This window comes from Entelurus aequoreus, linkage group LG12 (assembly GCF_033978785.1).
Source record: "Entelurus aequoreus isolate RoL-2023_Sb linkage group LG12, RoL_Eaeq_v1.1, whole genome shotgun sequence".
Taxonomy (NCBI): Eukaryota; Metazoa; Chordata; class Actinopteri; order Syngnathiformes; family Syngnathidae; genus Entelurus; species Entelurus aequoreus.
In genome coordinates this window covers 28,561,952-28,587,075 of record NC_084742.1, presented here as the reverse complement: position 1 = coordinate 28,587,075, position 25,124 = coordinate 28,561,952, and the positions used below count along the sequence as shown (strand labels likewise).

The 25,124-nt window shown below is 38.9% G+C and overlaps 1 protein-coding gene across 5 annotated transcripts in view; it reads right to left on the bottom strand.

The window, feature by feature from the left end:
- Window positions 1–25,124, bottom strand: part of LOC133661868 (sodium/calcium exchanger 1-like) — a 166,440-nt gene that overhangs the window by 7,095 nt on the left and 134,221 nt on the right. For 4 of the 5 annotated variants that reach the window (XM_062065408.1, XM_062065407.1, XM_062065406.1 and 1 more), the window contains 4 exons: window positions 6,725–6,831; window positions 5,797–5,921; window positions 2,020–2,055; window positions 1,603–1,702 (listed from right to left, as the gene is read on the bottom strand). In XM_062065408.1, the coding sequence (XP_061921392.1) occupies window positions 1,603–1,702; window positions 2,020–2,055; window positions 5,797–5,921; window positions 6,725–6,831 (368 nt within the window). The remainder of the gene's footprint in view (window positions 1–1,602; window positions 1,703–2,019; window positions 2,056–5,796; window positions 5,922–6,724; window positions 6,832–25,124) is intronic. The other variant, XM_062065410.1, reaches the window with a different exon arrangement.

Genomic DNA, 25,124 nt, shown 5'->3' with positions numbered 1-25,124 from the left:
GTCTACGCGTCGCCGCCACCTGATCCTGCCCCGGTGGATTCGGGGACACCTGGTCTGGCGACCCACCGCCATGTCCCCCTCCCGCCCTCCCATGACTCTCGATCCTGCCTTGTTTTGTTTGTTTTGGACATCTGGGATCTGTCCGTAAGGGGGGGGGGGGCTCTGTCATGTCTGTGATTATGTTTTGTTTTAGTCATGTTCGGATTTGGTTTTGGACTTTTTGTGCACTTTTATTTGTCACCATAGCAACCATTAGTTTCACCTGGTTCACATTGTCATGTCACGCACCTGTTCACCTGTCTTGTCACGCACCTGTTTTCACTGATCACGTCACTATTTAAATCTGTCTGTTTCTGTTGTTCGTCCTGGCGTCCTCACACTATTTCAGCACTCTGCTTCATGTCATGTCACAGTTCTTTGCCAAGTAAGTTTTGTTCATTTATGCCACAGCTAGTGTTTTTGTTTAATTGTTCATAGTTTCTGCATTTGTGCAAGTTTTGTGTTTATTACCAAGTTTTGTATTTCCGCCTTTGTGCGCGTCTTTTGTTTTCCTAGTCAAGTTTTTTACCTCCACTGTGAGCGCCTTTTGTTTACTTCCTTTTTTTTGTAGTTTATTAGTGTCAAAATAAATCATGTATGCAAATTCACGTCTGGCCCGCGCCAACTTTCCTTTGCCTTCTGGGAGAACCATCCACGCCAGGAACCAAGTCCTGACATGAAGGTGAAAATATGGACACCATTCATTGTGCCATTATGCCCAACATTTAAACATTAGTCCTAAAAGTTGATGATCTGTCATCAACTTTATTATTAAAAAATGTGTGACTAACTTAACCTAAAATGAACTGAAAGGAAAAAAAAACTCCATTTATTTTTAAAACAGTGACAAAGGAAATATGCATTTTAATCAAGGGTGTTAGTTTATGGAAAAAACTTGACAGCGGAACAAAACAATGTCAACCTATTTCTGTATGAACAAAAAAAAAATCATGTTTTTTGTCATGAAATAGAATATGGCCATAATAGTCTCCGGAGTTCAATAGCTAATGTTGTATTTGTGTGACTCGGGGGAATATATTATATGTTTATACTTATTTCTGCTCCTTTTCATACTTGATTTATTTTAATGTTGTATCAATTATTTTTATTCAATACTGAGTGAATGAAAAAAAAGAACATTTGATTTCTGTTTTTGTTTGGTATATTTGTTTATAGTATTTTACTGCACATGTGTTTAACCCTAGCTAGCAAAGACAACAAAAACCTGACCTAGTACATAGGGAAGGGAAAACCAAGTCAAGTGAGTAAACTGTACACATTTGGACCCTGAAGGGGTCATCAATGCTTAATCACTTATTATTAAAGCAATTAAAACTGTTGTAATGTTTCTGTAATAATCGCCTTAATGCTATCCTGCGGATAGAATACATGTTCTCTGGGAGTTCTGCCGAGCACCAAGTGGTAAAAGTGAAATGCATCACAGTAATTGAGACCACTTGTCTTTGCTGTGCTTTGGGACACAAATGCAGAAAACCGTCAAAGCAAAGAAGTTACGTTTTTGCTTACTACCGTTGCTTTAAAATACATTAAGAAGTTATTTACCTGCACTGACAGTCACTGCACTGACAAACTGCTCCCTCCAGCTGCTGCTGCCCACCACCAACGCCAGATTTGTCTTCTTGATCATCTTGTCCACTGTACTCTGCACACACACACGCACACACAAGCAAACACACACAAACACAGCAGAAAAGAAAGAACTCACAAGTTGAAAAAGGGAAAAGTGCTGATTTCCAGACTGTCAAATAGCTGAAAAATAGAGCTTACGATGCACAATTTGATACAGAGTTGATGTCTGTGTCTTGCTAATAAGGAAGGATTCATGCATTCATGCACTATTGATGAATGTAGGGCATGTGTAATGTGTGTAGTGTCCTAGTGTGTTTTGTTTCAACCAGCCGAAAGAGAGGGAAAAGGCATGCACAAAAAGAGATCAAATGAGCGAGCAAGAGAGACAACCTTTCTTTTACGCTCCATAAGCACATCCACAGCTCTCTGCACGTGCACACACACACACACACACACACACACACACACACACACACACACACACACACACACACACACACACACACACACACACACACACACACACACACACACACACACGAATACATGAAAAATGAGCAACATGACACACAACTGTATTACACACTGTGCAGTGGATCTCCATATATTTGCGATTCAGTAATTCCATCCCAACAAAGTCGCTGATATTTGGTTATGAAAAGCTTGATTTTATAACTTGTGTCTACAAAAACAGGCATTTTTCCGCAAAAAACACATCTCATTCACCCTTAGTCCGTAATAATATAAAATATGCATAAAATGTACAGCATAATAATACTGCATACATACAGCATGTACCACATAAGTGGCTACGGGAGCATTAGCTTCGACAGGAAACTTTGTCACAATCCAGGTTCAAAACTTGCAAACACATGTTAACGATGGTAAATTGTTACCGGAATTACAACATGTAAGCAGTCTTGATTCCCAGGCTGCTCGGCGAGCGGAGCAGCAGAGCCGTATTTAGCTTGTTAGCTCCCTTTGTTGCGGGAAAACAATGGCGGGAAGAGAGGCGGGAAGCTGAATGTAATCTAGTGATTATAAGTCACTTTTATTGTAAATGTTGATATCAAACCAGAGGAGAACGCTAAGTTAGCAGGCGGGTTTGGAAGATGAGGAGCCAGCCGGCATAGTGCACGTTGGCAGTATAAGCTTTATTAGAGCCTTGAAATAGACATTTCATGTCAATGGAAATGTACTTTAAACAAAATTTACACACACACACACACACACAAGTAAACACAGCCTTACATTACTTTCAAAAAGTAGTTTTTAGCACCCGGACACAATTAGTGCTGTATTATTCATTTCCACTAGATGGCATACTTTAAAGGGAAGTGCACTTTTTGGGTACATTTTGCCCATCATCCACAATCCTTATGTAAGACAAGAACAAGACATGTATTTCCTTTTTCTGTACCTTCTCAATAGTAAAACAAAACCTGCTAGTTAGAGGCAGATAACAATGCAAGTAAAAAACATCCAAAAACTTCCAACACCGTTTTATATGAATGCTGTAAGTATATATGTAATGAAGTAACAGGCACATTCATGATAACATGTAATATTTAATGTCATTTTTGCATTACCGTAACTTTTTTCCTGGGTGCAATGATTTTTTCAGAGGGCACAGAAATGAACACTACAGAAAAACATTTCAGGGGAAGGCATTACATTTTTTCAAGGAGGGCCCCTTCCAAAAATGTATTCCCGCCGCAGGAGCGTGCACCGCTTGTTAAAGCTGCACTGTTGGGGCTTTGTCTGTCCATAACATATTACTACATGTAAGACAAACACTATATTCATGGTTATTCGTGGTTATTATTTAAGCCTTTATTGTGTCCGAAAAAATTAAAGAGTTGGCCATCTCTATGGTTTTAATGAGATTGTAAAGGACTTGTTATTGATCCGATGTTGTTGTGCTAAAACCTCTTTCTCGTTTAAAAGCTACATACAATGTTAACTGTTCTTTGTTCATGCACATAATAATTATTAATAAAGTGTGAAAATCAATGTATTTTTGGTTGCCAAAAGGGATTCAAAGTAACATTTTGATATTGACACGTCACATCTGGGCATAATAGCCCTAGGGGATGCACCGATGAGATGTGTCGATGTGTCACTTTTTTGGCAAACACTAAGTTGTCGTTTGGAGTTGATTTCAGCTTTTTAAAGGGTGCTTCAATCCGTAAACAGTACAGAATGTACTTTATTATCATACATGTAATACGTTTAAGTGTAATCTTGTAATTTATGCACAGATGAGATAGATAGATAGATAGATAGATAGATAGATAGATAGATAGATAGTACTTTATTGATTCCTTCAGGAAAATTAAAATGTGTCAATATCAAAATATTAAGATGAATCACTTTTTGGCAGGTAAGAATACATTGATTTAATAAAAACATCCAAAGACTTTATTTATATTTATGTGCATGAACAAATAACAGTTAATCTTGTATGTAGTTTCTAAACGAGTAAGAGTTTTTAGAACGTCAACAATAGATAAGAAACAGTCCTTTATAATCTCATTAATACCATAGTAATGGCCAACTCTTTCAGACGAAGTCCAAAAGTGGTACACGCCGCCGCACCGCAATTTTTGGCAGCTTTTTGGCACAACACCGGAAGCAGCAAACAATAGATTTATCTAACACAGTGGTTCTTAACCTTGTTGGAGGTACCGAACCCCACCAGTTTCATATGCGCATTCACCGAACCCTTCTTTAGGGAAAAATAATTTTTTTTTTTTTTTTTCAAATTCAAGACAAAGTTGTACGTTTTTGGTAACACTTTAGTATGGGGAACAAATTCTAAGTAACAAAGACTTAATTTTGAGTTTTTTGGACACTAGGGGAACATATTCTAAGTAACAAAGACTTAATTTAGAGTTATTTGGTTAGGGTTAGAGTTAGAGGGTTAGGGCCAGGGTTAGAGTTATAATAAGGCATTAATAAGTACTTAATAATGACTAGTTAAGAGCCAATATGTTATTAATTTGCATGTTAATAAGCAACTAATTAATGGTGAATATGTTTCCCATACTAAAGTGTTACCATGTTTTATTACTGGTGCACAAAATGAACCGTGCATGAACATCACCTTGTTCAAACAACAAAACCAACACAGTGCATAAACTCACAACAAATTACACACCTGCAAATCAGTCTGACTTCTGCTGTTGCCGTATCCGTAATACGCCGATAGGGAGAAGTTTTTATTTACACGATGAGTCGGGTGTGTTTTGACCTCCGCCGAACCCCTGAGCCCGACTCACCGAACCCCTAGGGTTCGATCAAACCCAGGTTAAGAACCACTGAACTAACAGTTGTGTAGATGTCACGACCGATGACTCGCCTGCTGATGGCATCATAGCAGTAAAAATGAAATGTGTCCTCTTCACTTTCTCTCAAGTGTACACATATTACGATGTGGAACATGTTAAATCCACACATTTTAGTTTTAGTGGTGACTTCCTCATCTCACAAGGAAAATCAATTGGCTCTCCTTCATAACAAACCCACACCTCTTTTTCAATGAACACCATTAAATAGCTGTGATTGGACATATTCTGAACTTGTCCCACCCATCGACAAGACAAAAAATCAATATGATTAGATTTTGTTTCTGCCAACATTTTCGTCTCGTATTTATACGTTAACTATCATTTCAGTCAATTGTGTTATTGTCTTAGTCAACATGCCTTATTTTGAGTACTTATCATCTTATTTTTACCTGCTCTGATGTAAAAAACGAAATATTATGAATGTGCCTGTCACTACATGACATATACCTGTATACATACAGTATGTATATAACACTTTGATGGAGGTGTTTGCATGTTTTTAGAGCGCTTTATAAACGGAATAGAGCGACTCTTATTGACTCCATTGTTAGCTGATTTTTATTTACGTATATTTAAGAGTTTTTGCATACAAAAAAGAAAGTTAACTCACATATTTATTTTTTATAATAGGCAACAATCTAAAAAAACTGCAGTTCCCCTTTAAATGCAGCTAAGTGGTCCTTCTTTGCTGAGGAACACCAGCATGCAGGTGTACCTTGACGTGGGATCTGAGCCGAGGATGTCGTTGTGGCTTGTGCAGCCCTTTGAGACACTGGTGATTTAGGGCTATATAAATAAACTTTGATGATGATGATACCTTAAACTCGTAAGACTCCTCGATTACGACTTCCAGGTGTGTGTTCTCGCCAAGACTGGGACAGCCCATCTTGGCCACTTCCTCCTCCTCCGCTCCAACTACAGGTTTGTTCTCGTTAGAGTCTCCTAGGAGAAATACACATGGTGCTTAAATATGGTGGTAAGAACACGGAGTGACCAACAACAACTGCTATGAATTAATCTGCAACTCTGGGGACATATTTTACCCTATATATTACAGATCATTTGTCATATTTTTTTCAATTCTTTTTGACATTCTTGAAAGTACAGCACAACAATTAACACATTTTAAATTAGTTTTTACATAAAATAAATGTAAAATATATTTTATGTTGTTTTTAATGTATGTTTGCAAGCGCACTACAAGTGTAATGTATTATTATTTAAGCCGTAAATAAATCACAAAAAACCTATACTTATTGCAATAAAAATATTCAAACAAATATATTGTTTGGTATTGATATGGTACATATAGTACACAAATACAGCATAATATAAAACTAAAAATAATATATGGTCTTACAGTATATAATATAACAGCGATAGCAATAATTAGGTATTATTTGCACATAATACAAACATTTTCACATTTTTCACATTAAAAAAATCTAACCTATATCAGATATTTTTAATATAAGGGTTTATAATGTTATTAATTTTTGTCCAATTTTTTCCTTTTTCCGTGAACAATGCATGAATATTTACGACAAAAAATGTATGTGAAAGTGTAATTGACACACACACACACACACACACACACACACACACACACACACACACACACACACACACACACACACACACACACACACACACACACACACACACACACACACACACACACACACACACACACACACACACACACACACACACACACACACACACACACACGCACACAAACCCACCATGCTTCTGTCCGATCTCCAAGAGCACGGGCTCGCCCAGCTCGATGGTGAAGGCCTTGTTCTTCTCGTACTCCTCGTCGTCGATAATCTTCACCGCAATGATTTTCCTGCACGAGGAGACACTTTTTTTTTTAGCTTTTTCAGCTCCTCCCGCAACTTGTCGGGGGGAATTGGAGCTTGTTAAGGCCGTAATCAAACTTGCCTACAGGTTGAGCAACATCCTCACCATGTTGTTGGAGGCAGTGGTGTTCAAAGTGCAAAGTGTTCTTCTTATTACTAAAAAGTGCCCACCACCAACATGAATGTTGAACCGCTTTTGTCGAAATAATATTTGAGAACTAAAGGGATAATTTCTATGAGAATGGGTCCGTTTATGTCAACACGTCTTGTAGTGTCGTTTACTTCATCACAATTGCCAAGCAGACTGAAATGACAATAGCAACATCAAACAACTGTAGTTACACAGCATTAAAGCGCACATGATCTCCTGTTCAGTGCAAAGTGAACTTCAAAATACAAAACCCAAAACCAGCGAAGTTGGCACGTTGTGTAAACTGAATACAATGATTTGCAAATCCTTTTCAACTTATAGTCAATTGAATGGACTGCAAAGACAAGATATTTAATGTTCGAACTGAGAAAAGTATTTTTTTTTTGCAAATAATCATTAACTTAGAATTTAATGGCAGCAACACATTGCAAAAAAGTTGGCACAGGGGCATTTTTATCATTGTGTTACATGGCCTTTCCTTTTCAGGTGGAATTACCATATTTTTCGGACTATAAGTCGCAGTTTTTTTCATAGTTTGGCCGGGGGTGCGACTTATACTCAGGAGCGACTTATGTGTGAAATTATTAACACATTACCGTAAAATATCAAATAATATTATTTAGCTTATTCACTTAAGAGATTAGACGTATAAGATTTCATCGGATTTAGCGATTAGGAGTGACAGATTGTTTGGTAAACGTTTAGCATGTTCTATATGTTATAGTTATTTGAATGACTCTTACCATAATGTTACGTTAACATACCAAGCACGTTCTCAGTTGGTTATTTATGCCTCATATAACGTACACTTATTCAGCCTGTTGTTCACTATTCTTTAATTATTTTAAATTGCCTTTCAAATGTCTATTCTTGGTGTTGGGTTTTATCAAATACATTTCCCCCAAAAATGCGACTTATACTCCAGTGCGACTTATATATGTTTTTTTCCTTCTTTATTATGCATTTTCGGCAGGTGCGACTTATACTCCGGAACGACTCATACTCCGAAAAATACAGTATTTCCCATTCTTGCTTGATGTAGCTTATGTTGTTCAACAGTCCGGGGTTTCCATTGTGGTATTTTACGCTTCATAATGCGCCACACATTTTCAATGGGAGACAGGTCTAGACTACAGGCAGGCCAGTCTAGTACCCGCACACTTTTACTGTGAAGCCACGTTGTTGTAACACGTGCAGAATTGGCATTGTCTTGCTGAAATAAGCAGGGGCTTCCATGAAAAAGACGTTGGATGGCAACATATGTTGCTCCAAAACCTGTATGTACCTTTCAGTATTAATGGTGCCTTCACAGATGTGTAAGTTACCCATGCCTTAGGCACTAATACACCCCCATACCATCACAGATGCTGGCTTTTCAACTTTGCGTTTATAACAGTCCGGATGGCTCTTTTCCTCTTTGGTCCAGAGGACACGACGTCCACAGTTTCCAAAAACAATTTGAAATGTGGACTCGTCTGACCAAAGAACACTTTTCCACTTTGCATCAATCCATCTCAAATTAGCTCAGGGCCCAGCAAAGCCGGTTGTTGTTGATAAATGGCTTTCGCTTTGTATAGTAGAGTTTTAACTTGCACTTACAGATGTAGCAACGAACTGTAGTTACTGACAGTGGTTTTCTGAAGTGTTCCCGAGCCTATGTGGTGATATCCTTTACACACTGATGTCGCTTTTTGATGCAGACCGCCTGAGGGATCGAAGGTCACGGGCATTCAATGTTGGTTTCCGCCTTTGCCGCTTACGTGCAGTGATTTCTCCAGATTCTTTTAACCTTTTGATGATATCACGGACTGTAGAGGGTGAAATCCCTGAATTCCTTGTAATAGCCCATTGAGAAATGTTGTTCTTAAACTGTTTGACAATTTGCTCACGCATTTGTTCACAAAGTGGTGACCCTCGCCCATCCTTGTTTGTGAATGACTGAGCATTTCATGGAAGCTGCTTTTATGCCCAACCAGGGCACCCACCTGTTCCCAATTAGCCTGTTCACTTGTGGGATGTTTCAAATAAGTGTTTGATGAGCATTTCTCAACTTTCTCAGTCTTTTTTGCCACTTGTGCCAGCTTTTTTGAAACATGTTGCAGGCATCACATTCCAAATTAGCTAATATTTGCAAAAAAATAACAAAGTTTACTAGTTGGAACATTAAGCATATTGTCTTTGCAGTGAATTCAATCATATATAGGTTGAAATAATAATTGTATTCTGCTTTTATTTACGATTTACACAATGTGCCAACTTCACTGGTTTTGGGTTTTGTAAAAGCATGGCAGTATTAACCTGAATTCAATCACAGCGATGAACAAAATGCAAAGATTGAATTGTTTTTTGATTGTTAGCCATCATAAGAAATATTTGTGGGTGTGTAACAGTTGCTGTATGAAAACAAAATAATTAACATTAAAATATCCACAAATGGATGAAAACAACTGCTAATGTTGACGTCAGTCTGCCAGTCCGAGGGGCGTCGACATAAACGGCTTCCACAATTAAAAGTTAACAATATCCAATTGGCTTTCACAGCTGTAGAGATGAAAGTATCTTACTAGAGGTGGTATTTTGATGACTGATGTGAGTAATCATCTCCCTGTAGTTTCTGTCAATGAGAACCAATGTACTACTGTAGTACAAGACCCAAAAGAGATATTTAAAAGAAATAGGTCAAGGGAAGCTTTGAATGCTTTGAGAGAAGACCTCAAGTAACAAAAACGGCATGAAGTGTACTAAGATGATGTGAGTAAATCATACAACTCATATATGAATATATTGATTATTCTAAATGATGACAACTGTAAAATAATCAAAATTGGAGGCAATGGCCCCAAAAAAGTCAATTAACAAACTAAAAAAATGCTTTTAAGAAAGAAAATCATTTTAATGCTTTTTAAAATTAGCGAGAAAAGATTCAGAAGAGAGGTACAAAAAATATAAAAACAATTTGATATGGATTATGTAAAGATATAAAAAGGAATACAATAGTTAATTGTTAAACAAAATAAAAAAATAACACAAAAAGTACTTGGGACACAATTAACATTAGTTCTAAAAAAAACACAACAACAAAATTCAAGCTATTCAAACAAAGATAATAAAGATTTTTATAACAAAAACTATGTAGTAAAGGATTTAAATAATTTTTTTGTAAATATCGGCCCTAATTCGGCAAAACAAATACCAAAAATTAAGGTTGATAATAAAATCAGAAAAACAATAGTAGATAATATAAAAAGTATTTTACATAGTGCAGCAGTGTTCAAATAATGTGTGACTATGTACAAACTCCGTTTCCATTTGAGTTGGGAAATTGTGTTAGATGTAAATATAAACAGAATACAATGATTTGCAAATCATTTTCAACCCATATTCAGTTGAATATGCTACAAAGACAACATATTTGATGTTCAAACTGATAAACATTTTTTTTTGTGCAAATAATCATTAACTTTAGAATTTGATGCCAGCAACACGTGACAATGAAGTTGGGAAAGGTGGCAATAAATACTGATAAAGTATTATCCCTTTTGGGGTCGTGGGGGGTGCTGGAGCCGATCTCAGCTACAATCGGGCGGAAGGTGGAAACCTTTTAATCAAATTTGAATAATAGGATATTGAGACTGATTTGATGCATTTAAGGATTCCTTTTTTTTTATTTATGAATGAAATTGCAAATGGGTATTTGGTGGGTAGATTTTGAAATGTATTGTATTGTATTGTATTTTGTATATTATATGATGATGTATATTTTATCTGTGGGTCCCTGTCCATAAACTGTGTGCTTCCAGGGATTACATTTTTGCAGAACGGACTCTGATATTAACAAAAGAAACAATAATAAAATACAAAATTATATCTGTCTGTTAATAAAAAAAATAAAATAAATATATTGAATGACAAATGCTGTAGTTGTGTAAATAGGGAGCAGATGTTCTATTTCTTAACCTCTTTCTGCACCTTTTCATTCATAATTTACTTCAATGTTAAGTTGATAGTTTTTCTTTCTTTTGTTAGAAAATGGATGGATAGTTTGATTTTAATTAATGAAATAAAATGGAAATTAAATGAAAGTAATGTATTTTTTCATGAAATGTACATAACACTCTTTGATGGTGCAAAAATTAGCAATAAGCTAAATTATAGCATGTTGCAACAAACGCTCCCTCGGGAGTGTCAAGATTCCCTTGATGACTTTACAAAATCTGAACAAAGTCTTCTGGGGACACACAAAGTCACTAAAGTGAGTGAAGAGGTCAGGACAACAAAAAGGGCAAAGAACACACATCTTCTGATTAGGGAATGACGTTGCATTATGTCAAAAACTCCATCACACTTTTCTGTGTTTCATCATTGTTCTTGTGCCTTTTCCATCAATGACTTTCTTCAGACCCATGATTGACCCAAATATCCAGTGAGGGGTGATCGAGCCACATGATGCTCCACCGGCTTACAAAATAACATAACGTGTATAAATAATAATAATGGATTAGATTTATATAGCCCTTTTCTAGACACTCAAAGCGCTTCACAGAGAAGTGAGAACTAGAGATGTCCGATAAATGCTTTAAAATGTAATATCAGAAATTATCGGTATCGGTTTCAACCTCCCGATTTTCCCGGGAGACGCCCGAATTTCAGTGCCCCTCCCGAAAATCTCGCGGGGCAACCATTCTCCCGATTTCCACCCGGACAACATTATTGGGGGCGTGCATTAAAGGCACTGCCTTTAGCGTCCTCTACAACCTGTCGTCACGTCCGCTTTTCCTCCATACAAACAGCGTGCCGGCCCAGTCAAATAAATATATGCGGCTTTTACACACACATAAGTGAATGCAAGGCATGCTTGATCAACAGCCATACAGGTCACACTGAGGGTAACCGTATAAACAACTTTAACACTGTTACAAATATGTGCCACACTGTGAACCCACACCAAACAAGAATGACAAACACATTTCGGGAGAACATCCGCACCGTAACACAACATAAACACAACAGAACAAATACCCAGAACCCCTTGCAGCACTAACTCTTCCGGGACGCTACAATATACACCCCCCCCCGCTACCACCAAACCCCGCCCCACCCCAAACCCCGCCCACCTCAAACAACCCCCCCTCCCCCACCTCAACCCCGCCTCAACTAATGCACTTTGTGAAAGTCAAAGTATAGGATTTCCCATAGTTGTAGTGGGTATTAGGATTATCTCAGGGAGAGCATGTCCCAAATTCCAAGCTGCTGTTTTGAGGCATGTTAAAAAAAATAATGCACTTTGTGACTTCAATAATAAATATGGCAGTGCCATGTTGGCACTTTTTTCCATAACTGGAGTTGAAGTTGTTCTCTTATTTTGGAAAACCTTGGTTTTGATTGATTGATTGAAATTTGTATTAGTAGATTGCGCAGTACAGTACATATTCCGTACAATTGACCACTATATGGTAACACCCGAATAAGTTTTTCAACTTGTTTAAGTCAGGGTCCACGTTAATCAATTCATGGTAAAGTTACATTGTTTAATGCATCCAGCGGGGCATCACAACAAAATTAGGCATAATAATGTGTTAATTCCACGACTGTATATATCGGTATTGGTTGATATCGGAATCGGTAATTAAGAGTTGGACAATATTGGAATATTGGATATCGGCAAAAAAAGCTATTATCGGACATCTCTAGTGAGAACCCATCATTCATTCACACCTGGTGGTGGTATGCTACTTTCATAGCCACAGCTGCCCTGGGGTAGACTGACGGAAGCGTGGCTGCCAGTCTGCGCCTACGGCCCCTCCGACCACCACCTATCATTCACCATCCACTGTCAGCGGCACCGGGGCAAGGGTGAAGTGTCCTGTCTAAGGACACAACGGCAGCGATTTGGATGTCAAGAGGTGGGGAGCGAACCTGCAACCCTCAGGTTTCTGGCACGGCCGCTCTACCCACTACACCATGCCGACCCTAGGAATGTTTAAAGGCCTACTGAAATGATATTTTTTTATTTAAACGGGAATAGCAGATCCATTCTACGTGTCATACTTGATCATTTCGTGATATTGCCATATTTTTGCTGAAAGGATTTAGTAGAGAAAATCGACGATAAAGTTCGCAACTTTTGCTCGCTGATAAAAAAAAAGCCTTGCCTGTACCGGAAGTAGCGTGACGTCACAGGAGCTAGGATTCCTCACAATTCCCCGTTGGTTACAATGGAGCGAGAGAGATTCGGACCGAGAAAGTGATGATTACCCCATTAATTTGAGCGAGGATGAAAGATTCGTAGATGAGGAACGTTACAGTGAATGACTTGAAAGGCAGCGATGGACGTATCTTTTTTCGCTCTGACCGTAACTTAGGTACAAGCTGGCTCATTGGATTCCACACTCTCCTTTTTCTATTGTAGATCACAGATTTGTATTTTAAACCACCTCGGATACTATATCCTCTTGAAAATGAGAGTCGAGAACGCGAAATGGACATTCAGTGCCTTTTATCTCCACGACAATACATCGGCGAAATGCTTTAGCTACGAGCTAACGTGATAGCATCTTGCTTTAACTGCATATAGAAACAAAAGAAATAAACCCCTGACTGGAAGGATAGATGGAAAATCAACAATACTATTAAACCGTGGACATGTAAATACACGGTTAATGCTTTCCAGGCTGGCGAAGGTTAACAATGCTGTGCTAACAACGCCATTGAAGCTAACTTAGCAACCGGACTGCACAGAGCTATGCTAAAAACATTAGTTCTCCACCTACGCCAGCCAGCCCTCATTTGCTCATCAACACCCGTGCTCACCTGCGTTCCAGCGATCGGCAGAAGGACGAAGGACTTCACCCGATGCGTTTGGCGGCCCGGAGACGTAGGAAGTCAAGGTGAGGTCGGCGGCTAGCGCGGCTAGCGCTCCAACAAAGTCCTCCTGGTTGTGTTGCTGTAGTCCGCTGCTAATACACCGATCCCACCTACAACCGTCTCCTTTGCAGCCTTCATTGTTCATTAAAAAAATTGCAAAAGATGTCCAGAATACTGTGGAATTATGAAATGAAAACAGAGCTTTTTGTATAGGATTCTACGGGGTAGCATAACTTCCGTTACTCGGACTTCGTCACGCGCATACGTCATCATACCGCAATGTTTCAGCCGGATATTTCCCGGGAAGTTTTAAATGTCACTTTATAAGTTAACCCGGCCGTATTGGCATGTGTTGCAATGTTAAGATTTCATCATTGATATATAAACTATCAGACTGCGTGGTCGGTAGTAGTGGCTTTCAGTAGGCCTTTAAAGATTAAACCTACAGCATTACATGCCAATCAATCGATAAATCCACTTAATCATGCGGGCTGTCACTTAATTCAACAAGGTGCCATATTGGTTTGATGAACTGAAACTTGCCTATCACTCAAGGTGTGAAAGGAACTCAACTCACATCTTGGCCTTCGTCGCTGTGCGTTTGCTGCTGGTTACACTTTTGATTTACAACCACAGTGTGTGTGTGTGTTTGTGTGTGTGTTCTGGCAATGCTTACTTAATGGGGACATCGCTCTGTTTACACAGTCACCTTTAGAGGACCTCTGACGGTATGGGGACAAAAAAACAGGTCCCCTAAAGGGAAACCTTTTTATATGATAGTCAGATCCATTCTCTATCCTTCTATATATGGTAGTTGGAGTTGCAGACAACTTCATTACTGCTAAATAGCAGTTTTCAATAATGTCACAGAAAATGCAGGATTTGCATTAACATTTAAGTGGTGAAACTTCCTATAAGAGGACAGCTATAGTGCTGTATTCTGAGGATCATGTCATATTTCATTTGAACTTTTTTTTAAATTTTTTAATGGTCCTCGGTAGTCACGTACAAATTTGTGTGAATTATGCAAAACTATTAAAATTTTGTCCCCATGAACCATATTAACTCTTTTTCCCCAGGGTCCCCAGTAAGAATGATCAGCACATTACTTCATCAATCCAGAGATTTAAAGACGTGTATGAGCTAACTGGGCAGTGGCCATTTTACCTAATTTTTTTTATGCCTCCACAACCTGTAGAAAGGGTGGTCCACACAAGTCATGATCAAAAACTTGGTCCCCATTCCAAATGATAACCCGTATGTGTGTGTTTGTATGTGTGTGAGGGGAGAAAGGACTGCAGTGGCTAACTATTTTCCTTAGTGGGGATGATTTATTGACACAATATTGTTTTACTGTCTCTGCTTTGGGCGTGCGCACATACACACACGCACGCACGCACACAGACGCACACACATAAACAAATCTGCAGCATCCCAAGTAAAAAATTGTCTCATGTAAAAAAAGGGAAAAATGTTTGCTTCCTTCCTACAAAACAACCTAAAATTGATTGAGGAGGAGATTTATTTTGAAAAGAACTGGACTGATTCACATTCATTCTCAAAACAAAAAGATAGGATTAAAGTAATGTGATTAAAGTGCCATGGGGAGAGTAGAATTTACCAAGAAATATGGACACAGTCACATAGTCCTGTGTAGGTAATATTGGAGACGCCCCCTGTGGGTTGTGGTTAAAATACTTGGTAAGACATGCTAGAAAATTAGTTGCCAAGTCAGTAAAATGTGTTGCTTTGCTTGCTCAGATTTGACACACTCCTAAAAGGTGTGTACCACATGTTGCAGTCATTCAACAAAACACCATGAGTTTTTTGTTGGGCTATGTTAGAAATTTCAAGTCAATCCATTTTATGAGGTTTAATTACAGCGCCACCATGTGGTTTATTTGTAAGATAAATATTAAGGGTGCATGTTTTAACAGAAATGTACAGCCTTTTGTGTGCAGCAGTTCAGGTGTGTTTGTGATTGGATGATAACACACACACTTCAGCTGTGGTGACTAACACTCTCAGCCCTGTGGAGTGTGTGCGTGCGTGTGTGTGGGCGCCATTAGAGGAAGCTCCAAAGCAGGTGAGAGGAGGCGTGGGCGAAGTCAAATTGGGGCTGGCGCACACTGGACACATGCTTTATGATTCAAAGCCACACACACACACACACACACACACACACACACACACACACACACACACACACACACACACACACACACACACACACACACACACACACACACACACACACACACACACACACACACACTCACACACACACCCTGGAGGCATCATTTTTAGCTGACTTTCAAGTCACAATGTACTCCTTTGCACTTGACGGTCAGAGGTTGCGTGGAATTAGACGCTGTGTTCAGGGCGGCCTGGCTCAGATGGTAAAGCGGCCGTAGGAATCCAACATCCTAGTCACTTCGGTTGTGTCTTTGGACAAGACAATTCACCCACCTTGCACCCAGTGCTGCTCACACTGGTGTATTAAGGTGAAGGAATGTTTGGTGGAGGTCGGAGGGGCCTTAGACGTAAATTATCAGCCATGTTTGCGTCAGTCTATACCCCAGGGCAGCGGTGTCTAATCCATCTGATCTAATCCATGATTATTATTTAAGTGCACAGAACCAAAACAAGTACCGCTACATTAGAAGCCATTTATATTGATGGATTGGCTGACATTGACATCATCAGTTGTCGACATAACTGAAATCGAAACCAATACATTTTTTATACATTTACAAACTTATTTTACGTCATCTGTACTTGTATTTGGATTTTTCTGTTGTCATATGTTTTGTACTTCTATATTTTTTGTAATTTTCTGTGGTATAGAATCCAGGTTAATACTGCCATGCTTTTATTTTGAAACTTACTTTGCACTAAGCAGAACGTCGCTGAGTGTGCATTTTATGCGGTGTAAAGTGACAGCAGTTATGTTGCTGTTGTCGTTTCACGCGGTTTAGAAATGATCCCTTTGGATCCCAAATTTGAAGTTGACAAAAGCGTGTATGTTGATGACCACTTAAAAGCTGACACTTTTTAGAAATAAGAAAATGGAGTACCGGGATTTGGAGAGTTGGTCAATGGGCTGTCGGCATAAACAGGACAGACTTAAATGGGTTTGACTATACATAGGTTGCACACACACACACACAAATGCACGCGTACACACAGACGCACACACGCACACACGCACACACGCACACTCCCCAACTGGGTTAAAGCTAGATAGGATCTATTCAGACGTGACACACACACGTTGGCATGTTCACCAGTCCTGCAGTGCATCATCAGCACAGTGGTACAACCTATGCATGCAAACATGCTTTTTATTTCTCCTCCAATCTTCATCTAACCACCATCACAACCCCCCAACCCCCATTCTTTTCACAGTAGCGACTAGACACTTTTTCATTGTTGTGACAAAACACAGCGAGCAGGCCGCCATGCAACCACAACACAAACAACACAACTGATGCCACCAAGAAGTACAATTACATCCCACGCAGGATTTCAGCTGGCAAGTGAACATCAAGACAATATTGATAATTTAAGAATTTCTTGATTGATTCTATTTTAATATACTTTTTTAAAATGAATTTTTATTCATTTACATTGACTTTATTTTAATGAGTATTTTATTGTACATTTTACTTTAATGTAATTTTAATATTTTTGTATATTTTAGTATTTTCAATATTTTAACAATTCATCATTACTTGTCTGTTTTTTCTTTTAATATGTACTAATTATATTGTATTTTATAATTTTGTTTTGTTTTGCACACACAGATTCCATGCAACAATTTGCAATTACTGCTATATTGCAACATGTTCTCTCTCTGGGGATAGGCTGATTGGCAACACTAAAATTGGCCTTAATGTGTAAATGTGAGTGTGCATACTCTATAGCAGGGTTATAACTAAACTAAATGAATTTGAGCGCCACATTTCAAGAAAGCTGAGTGGTCAGACTTCGCTTCACTAGTATTTTTATTTTGTATATTCCTGACAATCAGTATCTTCTAAAGACAGTCGACATTTAGTCTTTGTCTATTTATTTTGTCAGCGTTACTAAATATGTGCAGTTATATTAAAAAGTTGGCTGCACCAGATTTATCACCATGCTAATTTCCATTTGTAGTCATTTTATGGCACATTTAGCATCTAAAATTAAAATGATAAAACAATATTAAAAATACATGACAATGTTAAAATTATGTAATGAAACACAATTTAAAATACAAGTACAATATACATATACAATATGCTAGTTAGAAATCAGTGAGCAACGTTGTCAAGTTACAGTGTTTTACCATCATTTAAAGTGCAGAATTATATCAAATTTAGAGCTAGTCGGGGATTATCTATGTGACTGCGGTCTAGTGTTTTTAGGAATCAGCTGCAAAAAATGTTAGTCTCTTTCTGTTTTTTTAACTGAACTAGCGGGCCGGTCTTGTCTCATTCCTGGGGCCGCCAGTTGAATAGCCCTGGTCTATGTTCATATTAAGAGAATATATTACATTATTAGGTAATAATAACTTGTACAAAACCCAAAACCAGTGAAGTTGTCACGTTGTGTAAAGCGTAAATAAAAACAGAATACAATGATTTGCAAATCCTTTTCAACCTATATTCAATTGAATAGACTGCAAAGACAAGATATTTAACATTCGAACTGGAAAACTTTGTTATTTTTTGCAAATATTAGCTCATTTGGAATTTGATGCCTGCAACATGTTTCAAAAAAGCTGGCGCAAGTGGCAAAAAAGACTGAGAAAGTTGAGGAATGCTCATCAAACATTTATTTGGAACATCCCACAGGTGAACAGGCTAATTGGGAACATGTGGGTGCCATGATTGGGTATAAAAGCAGCTTCCATGAAATGCTCAGTCATTGACAAACAAGGATGGGGCGAGGGTCACCACTTTGTGAACAAATGTGTGAGCAAATTGTCAAACAGTTTAAGAACAACATTTCTCAATGAGCTATTGCAAGGAATTTAGGGATTTCACCATCTACAGTCCGTAATATCATCAAAAGGTTCAGAGAATCTGGAGAAATCACTCAACGTAAGCGAGGATATTACGGACCTTCGATCCCTCAGGCGGTACTGCATCAAAAAGCGACAACAGTGCGTAAAGGATGTCACCACATGGGCTTAGGAACACTTCAGAAAACCACTGTCAGTAACTACAGTTTGTCACTACATCTCTAAGTGCAAGTTAAAACTTTACTATGCAAAGCGAAAGCCATTTATCAACAACACCCAGAAACGCCGCCGGCTTCGCTGGGCCCGAACTCATTTAAGATGCACCGAATGCAGCTGAGATAGACTCCAGCACCACCCGCGACCCCAAAAGGGACAAGCGATAGAAAATGGATGGATGGATGGATGATGCAAAGTGGAAAATTGTTATGTGGTCTGACGAGTCCACATTTCAAATAGTTTTTGGAAACTGTGGACATTGTGTCCTACGGAACAAAGAGGAAAAGAACCATCCGGATTGTTCTAGGCACAAAGTTCAAAAGCCAGCATCTGTGATGGTATGGTGGTGTATTAGTGCCTAAGGCATGAGTAACTTACACATCTGTGAAGGCACCATTAATGCTGAAAGGCACATACAGGTTTTGGAGCAACATATGTTGCCATCCAAGCAATGTCTTTTTCATGGACGCCCCTGCTTATTTCAGCAAGACAATGCCAAGCCACGTGTTACAACAGCGTGGCTTCATAGTAAAAGAGTGCGGGTACTAGACTGGCCTGCCTGTAGTCCAGACCTGTCTCCCATTGAAAATGTGTGGCGCATTATGAAGCCTAAAATACCATAACGGAGACCCCAGACTGTTGAACAACTTAAGCTGTACATCAAGCAAGAATGGGAAATAATTCCACCTGAAAAGCTTTAAAAATTGGTCTCCTCAGTTCCCAAACGTTTACTGAGTGTTGTTAAAAGGAAAGGCCACGTAACACAGTGGTAAAAATGTCCCTGTGCCAACTTATTTGCAATGTGTTGCTGCCATTAAATTCTAAGTTAATGATTATTTGCACAAAAAAAATATGTTTCTCAGTTTGAACATTAAATATCTTGTCTTTGCAGTCTATTCAATTGAATATAAATTTAAAAGGTTTTGCAAATCATTATATTCTGTTTTTATTTACAAATTACACAACGTGCCAACTTCACTGGTTTTGGGTTTTGTACATGAGCTCTATGGTTACACTTCTTTAATTACATCTACTAACTACTATTAATTACTTCGACTACAACCTTACCTCAAAAAACACTGATCTCAGCCACAAGGAGGCATGTTTGTGTTCTTTCATTTTATTGGAGTTTCATTCCATCTACAGCAGGGGTCCCAAACTCTTCGCCCATATTTGTGGCCCTCGACTTGACTTCATAGTTACGTGTATTTGCGGCAAATAATTATATATAGTATGGCCATCTTGAATCCAACTAGATTAGTGGTTCTCAAACTTTTTCCACTAAGTACCACTTTAGAAAAAACTTGGCTCTCCAAGTACCACCACAATGACCAGCATTAAAATACAGTAGTGTAGTAGGCCTTAGTCTTAATGAAAAACAAGGCAGGGGTTTTATTTAACAATATTTTGGCCACTGTAACATTACACACATTTTGAACAGTAACACCGTGTTTGAATATAGGAAAAATAAAACACTGTACTTTAAGTGATTATTTTGCGCACCACTGGCGTGCAGTCACTAGAGGCAGGGGAGGCACGGCCTCACCTGCCATCATGGAAAGAAAAAAAAAAGTAAAAATTAAAAAAAATTAATTAAATTGTTATATGTATCCAGTGATTATACTAAAGTTATTTTCCATTTAACTTCACCAGTTTTAGATTATTTTTATTTTCACATTTGCTGTTCAAATACTGAGAAGAAACGGTGCGGTGATCAGCAGCCAGTTGAGCCACGTCACTGCGTTGTGCCTCAACATGGATTGTGCGCAATGACCCGGCTAACTGCTGGCCTGCTGTGCAGTGAGACCATATTGCTATATGAATTATATTATACATTTCCATAGTTTAGTTAGCTGAGGTATATAATGTACAGTGTATTTTGTCAACAACTGTATGTGTGTAACGTATTTCTTGTGCTGAGCGATCATAATACTGCTGCGAAGACGCACTGTTAGAGGCTTCTCATAACCCCGCCTCCTGGTGCCAAGCACTTCCGCCGCAGAATGCACCGCCCGACGGGAGCGCCACACCAACCAAAGCCCACACCCAAACCCTCCACGTGCAAGACCGAATCCACCCAAAAAAAGTCACTTAACAAGAAGCCAAAAAGTGCAAAAACAACAATGCTCGCGAGTCGCGCTGGAGGAGCCGCGAACGACCGCAGGGACACAACATTAGGTACACCTGCAGACTGCAGCACGGATTTCATATTTCATTCATTCACAGCTCTTCCAACACGAACACCACTGTTCCCGCACTTATAAGTAAAGGTAAGACCATAATAACGTTTTTTTTAATTAAATGTGCTTTTTTGTGTGCTACAGTTTGTAAGTGTAAAGTTAAAGTTAGGTTAAAGTACCAATGATTGTCACACACACACTAGGTGTGGTGAAATTTGTCCTCTGCATTTGACCCATCCCCTTGTTCACTCCCTGGGAGGTGAGGGGAGCAGTGAACAGCAGCGGTGGCCACGCCCTGGAATCATTTTTGGTGATTTAACCCCCAATTCCAACCCTCGATGCTGAGTGCCAAGCAGGGAAGAATGCTGGTATGAGCTTTTAAACATAACCCGTTAACTGCTGCCAATCAAATGGTGAATAAGATACTCTTTAGGGTTCATAAGTTTGTAAATCTGACTGTGATGAAGTCAGTGCCTCACCTGACATGTACCTCACTGCACGCCACTGCACATACCGCAATTTGTTACAAACTACAAAAACAGAGCAAACATTAGGCAACACAAACAGCAACTTCCTTTAAGCAAGCTCAAGTGTCTCTGAATCTACTGGGGAACTCAACAATGTGAAAATAAACTTTTCTTTTTACATTCAGTTTTACATTTTTAACGACTTAAGGGACCACAGGATAAGGTAGGATAAAGTATTATTTTCACAGAATTGTAACATGCAGTGATAAAAATGCTGGTAAAAGCAGCTTTTTGTTATGCAGCTCTGTATCGTTCCGAAAGTGTACAGGTGTATCTAATGTCGTGACCGGTTTAATGTTTATGAAGTTTATTTTTGACTGTGTTTAAAAAAAAAAAAAGAAGTTGGGGTGACTTTTCTTCAAGATACAAATTTAAAAGCATACCTTTCAAAAGATAGATTTATGTTATGTTGAAAATTGTAGTCGTATGTAGTGCCCTTTTGGTCTATGACCATTATGAAACACTAACACAGAAGCCATGCAGTGTCGATACAGGTAGTGTGTGTGCCATACACTCAGTGAGGCGTCATGTACCTATCTCTAGTTGTTACGCTACTGCTAGCTTTTGTTTATTTCGACTACTAGTTTAGTTAATCTTAGCACCCTAAGCTTGTAGTCTTATTTTTTACGCACCTTTAAAAACCAGCATTGGTCTTTATTGTCCATGAAAAAAATAATCAATAATCGTGGACTGATAACTGCTTCTAAACAGTGTTAGACCTTGTCAGTGCTAGCATGGACATATAAATACTCCTCAGCTGCAGGTTCGGAATGGAAGACGACGGTAAACGAGATGAAGCCACGACAGGGGCCAAAGAGACGAGAGGGAGCAGATGGCTGCACGATGAGGCGGCGCTTGGTCATGCATCATCTCGCAAAATGGAGGCGGGAAGCATGAACGTATAAAGAGGACGAGTGATGGTCTCCCCCCTGACACTTCATTAGATCAGCATTGTTAATTCCAAATGAAATGCAACTCCTAATGACGGAGAACAGCATAAAAAGTCCAAATAAACACTTGAAAGTGAATGCTTCACTCCATCACTTTGTCCTGAACTGACTTGTCCACAATGCCCTCTGACCAATCAGAGGTTGCTTCGTTGATCATAACGGGGTCACGCTAATCGTCTCCCACAGATCCTTGTTTCTATTTGCAATCGTCTAATTATCCTGCGCTTGCTCCGAGGCTCTGCTGCTCCTCCAAAGCAAACTCTTTTAGTCTACAACGGCAGATGGCGAGGAGAGAAACACTTCCCACAAGTTTATCCCCTTCACGGCACACGGCGGGTATAGGCGCTGGAGGGACGGGCGTTGTTAATTCAATTTACAATGGTGAGCACTCCCAATTATTGGAATGAAAAGATGGAACTCGGGCTGACCCCCCCTGGAGGATGGAGCTGGATGGTCCTCCAGTAGCACGAGGAGACCCACAGGGACCCCCCTGAGTGTCTAATACAAAAAACTAAAATTGAAAAACAAAGCATTAATTTTTTCAGTGTCAAAGAGCAATAAATATACATATATAAGAAACAGTTGTATTTTCACTTAATTTTCCGTTTCATGTAACAAAAATGAAAATCTGTCAACCGTAACGGAAAAAACAGACCACACACTGATGTTTTTTTAATATTTTCACACCGGAACCGGAAGTTGATACTTAAAGACGAGACCGCGGACTGGCAAGAAAACAAAATAGTGTGGTGTTGTATCTTGCATCAGAAAGATCAGATGGTAATGGATCAATATGTTATATAAAAGCAGGATAAAACTCTACACTGATTTCTCCTACAGGCCAGTTCACCGTCTTGTCATTAGGTTGCAACTTCCATTTCCGGTGTCAGAAACAAAAAATACCATCAGTCTTGGTCATTTTTTTTAAGTTTCTGCTGACAGATGATTTTCATATTTTGGTATATGAAATACAAAATGAAAATAAAACTATTTATTAGATGTATTTATGGATCTTCGACACTGAATCCCCCCCACACTGTTTTTCCAATTTTATTTTTTGTGTTCCAAGAATAAAATTCAAATAAACCAATTGTTTTTTTTGTTTTTCCAATCATGAAAAGAAAATTCAATGACCAAAACTTTAAGCAAAGAAATCAAACAAAACACACATTTTATTCACTTTAAGAAACTGTTCAAACTACAATTGATTACAAAGTACAAGGAATAATTATGACAAATGTATTAAACTTATTGAAAATAATATATACCATACCAACTTTATTTATTATTAAAGGCCTACTGAAACCCACTACTACCGACCACGCAGTCTGATAGTTTATATATCAATGATGAAATCTTAACATTGCAACACATGCCAATACGGCCGGGTTAACTTATAAAGTGCAATTTTAAATTTCCCGCTAAACTTCCGGTTGAAAACGTCTATGTATGATGACGTATGCGCGTGACGTCAATCGTTGAAACGGAAGTATTCGGACACATTGTATCCAATACAAAAAGCTCGGTTTTCATCGCAAAATTCCACAGTATTCTGGACATCTGTGTTGGTGAATCTTTTGCAATTTGTTTAATGAACAATGAAGACTGCAAAGAAGAAAGTTGTAGGTGGGATCGGTGTATTAGCGGCTGGCTGTAGCAACACAACATAGAGGACTTTGACTTGGATAGCAGACGCGCTATCCGACGCAGCCGCCGACCGCATATATGATCGGGTGAAGTCCTTCGTCGCTCCGTCGATCGCTGGAACGCAGGTGAGCACGGGTGTTGATGAGCAGATGAGGGCTGGCTGGCGTAGGTGGATAGCTAATGTTTTTAGCATAGCTCTGTGAGGTCCTGTTGCTAAGTAAGCTTCAATGGCGTCGTTAGCAACAGCATTGTTAAGCTTCGCCAGGCTGGAAAGCATTAACCGTGTATTTACAGGTCCATGGTTTAATAGTTTTGTTGATTTTCTGTCTATCCTACGGAGCCCCTAAAGGGACATGGGAATTTTTTTTTTTTTAGACATGTATCTCGTGGCCACGAGAAAGTATCTCGTGGCCACGAGAAAGTATCTCGTGGCCACGAGAAAGTTTCTCGTGGCCACGAGAAACTTTTTATAAAAAAAAAAAAAAAAAAAAAAAAAACATTAATATTTTTTTTTTTTTTTTTTTTTTTATAAAAAGTTTCTCGTGGCCACGAGAAACTTTCTCGTGGCCACGAGAAACTTTCTCGTGCGCACGAGAAACTTTCTCGTGGCCACGAGAAACTTTCTCGTGGCCACGAGAAAGCATTGGATGCGTGCTGATGGTTTAGTGTGTGTTAAAATGGCAGTTTAGGAGTTAATATGGCTGTATTTCCAGATAGGACTTTCCCCCATGTGTGTT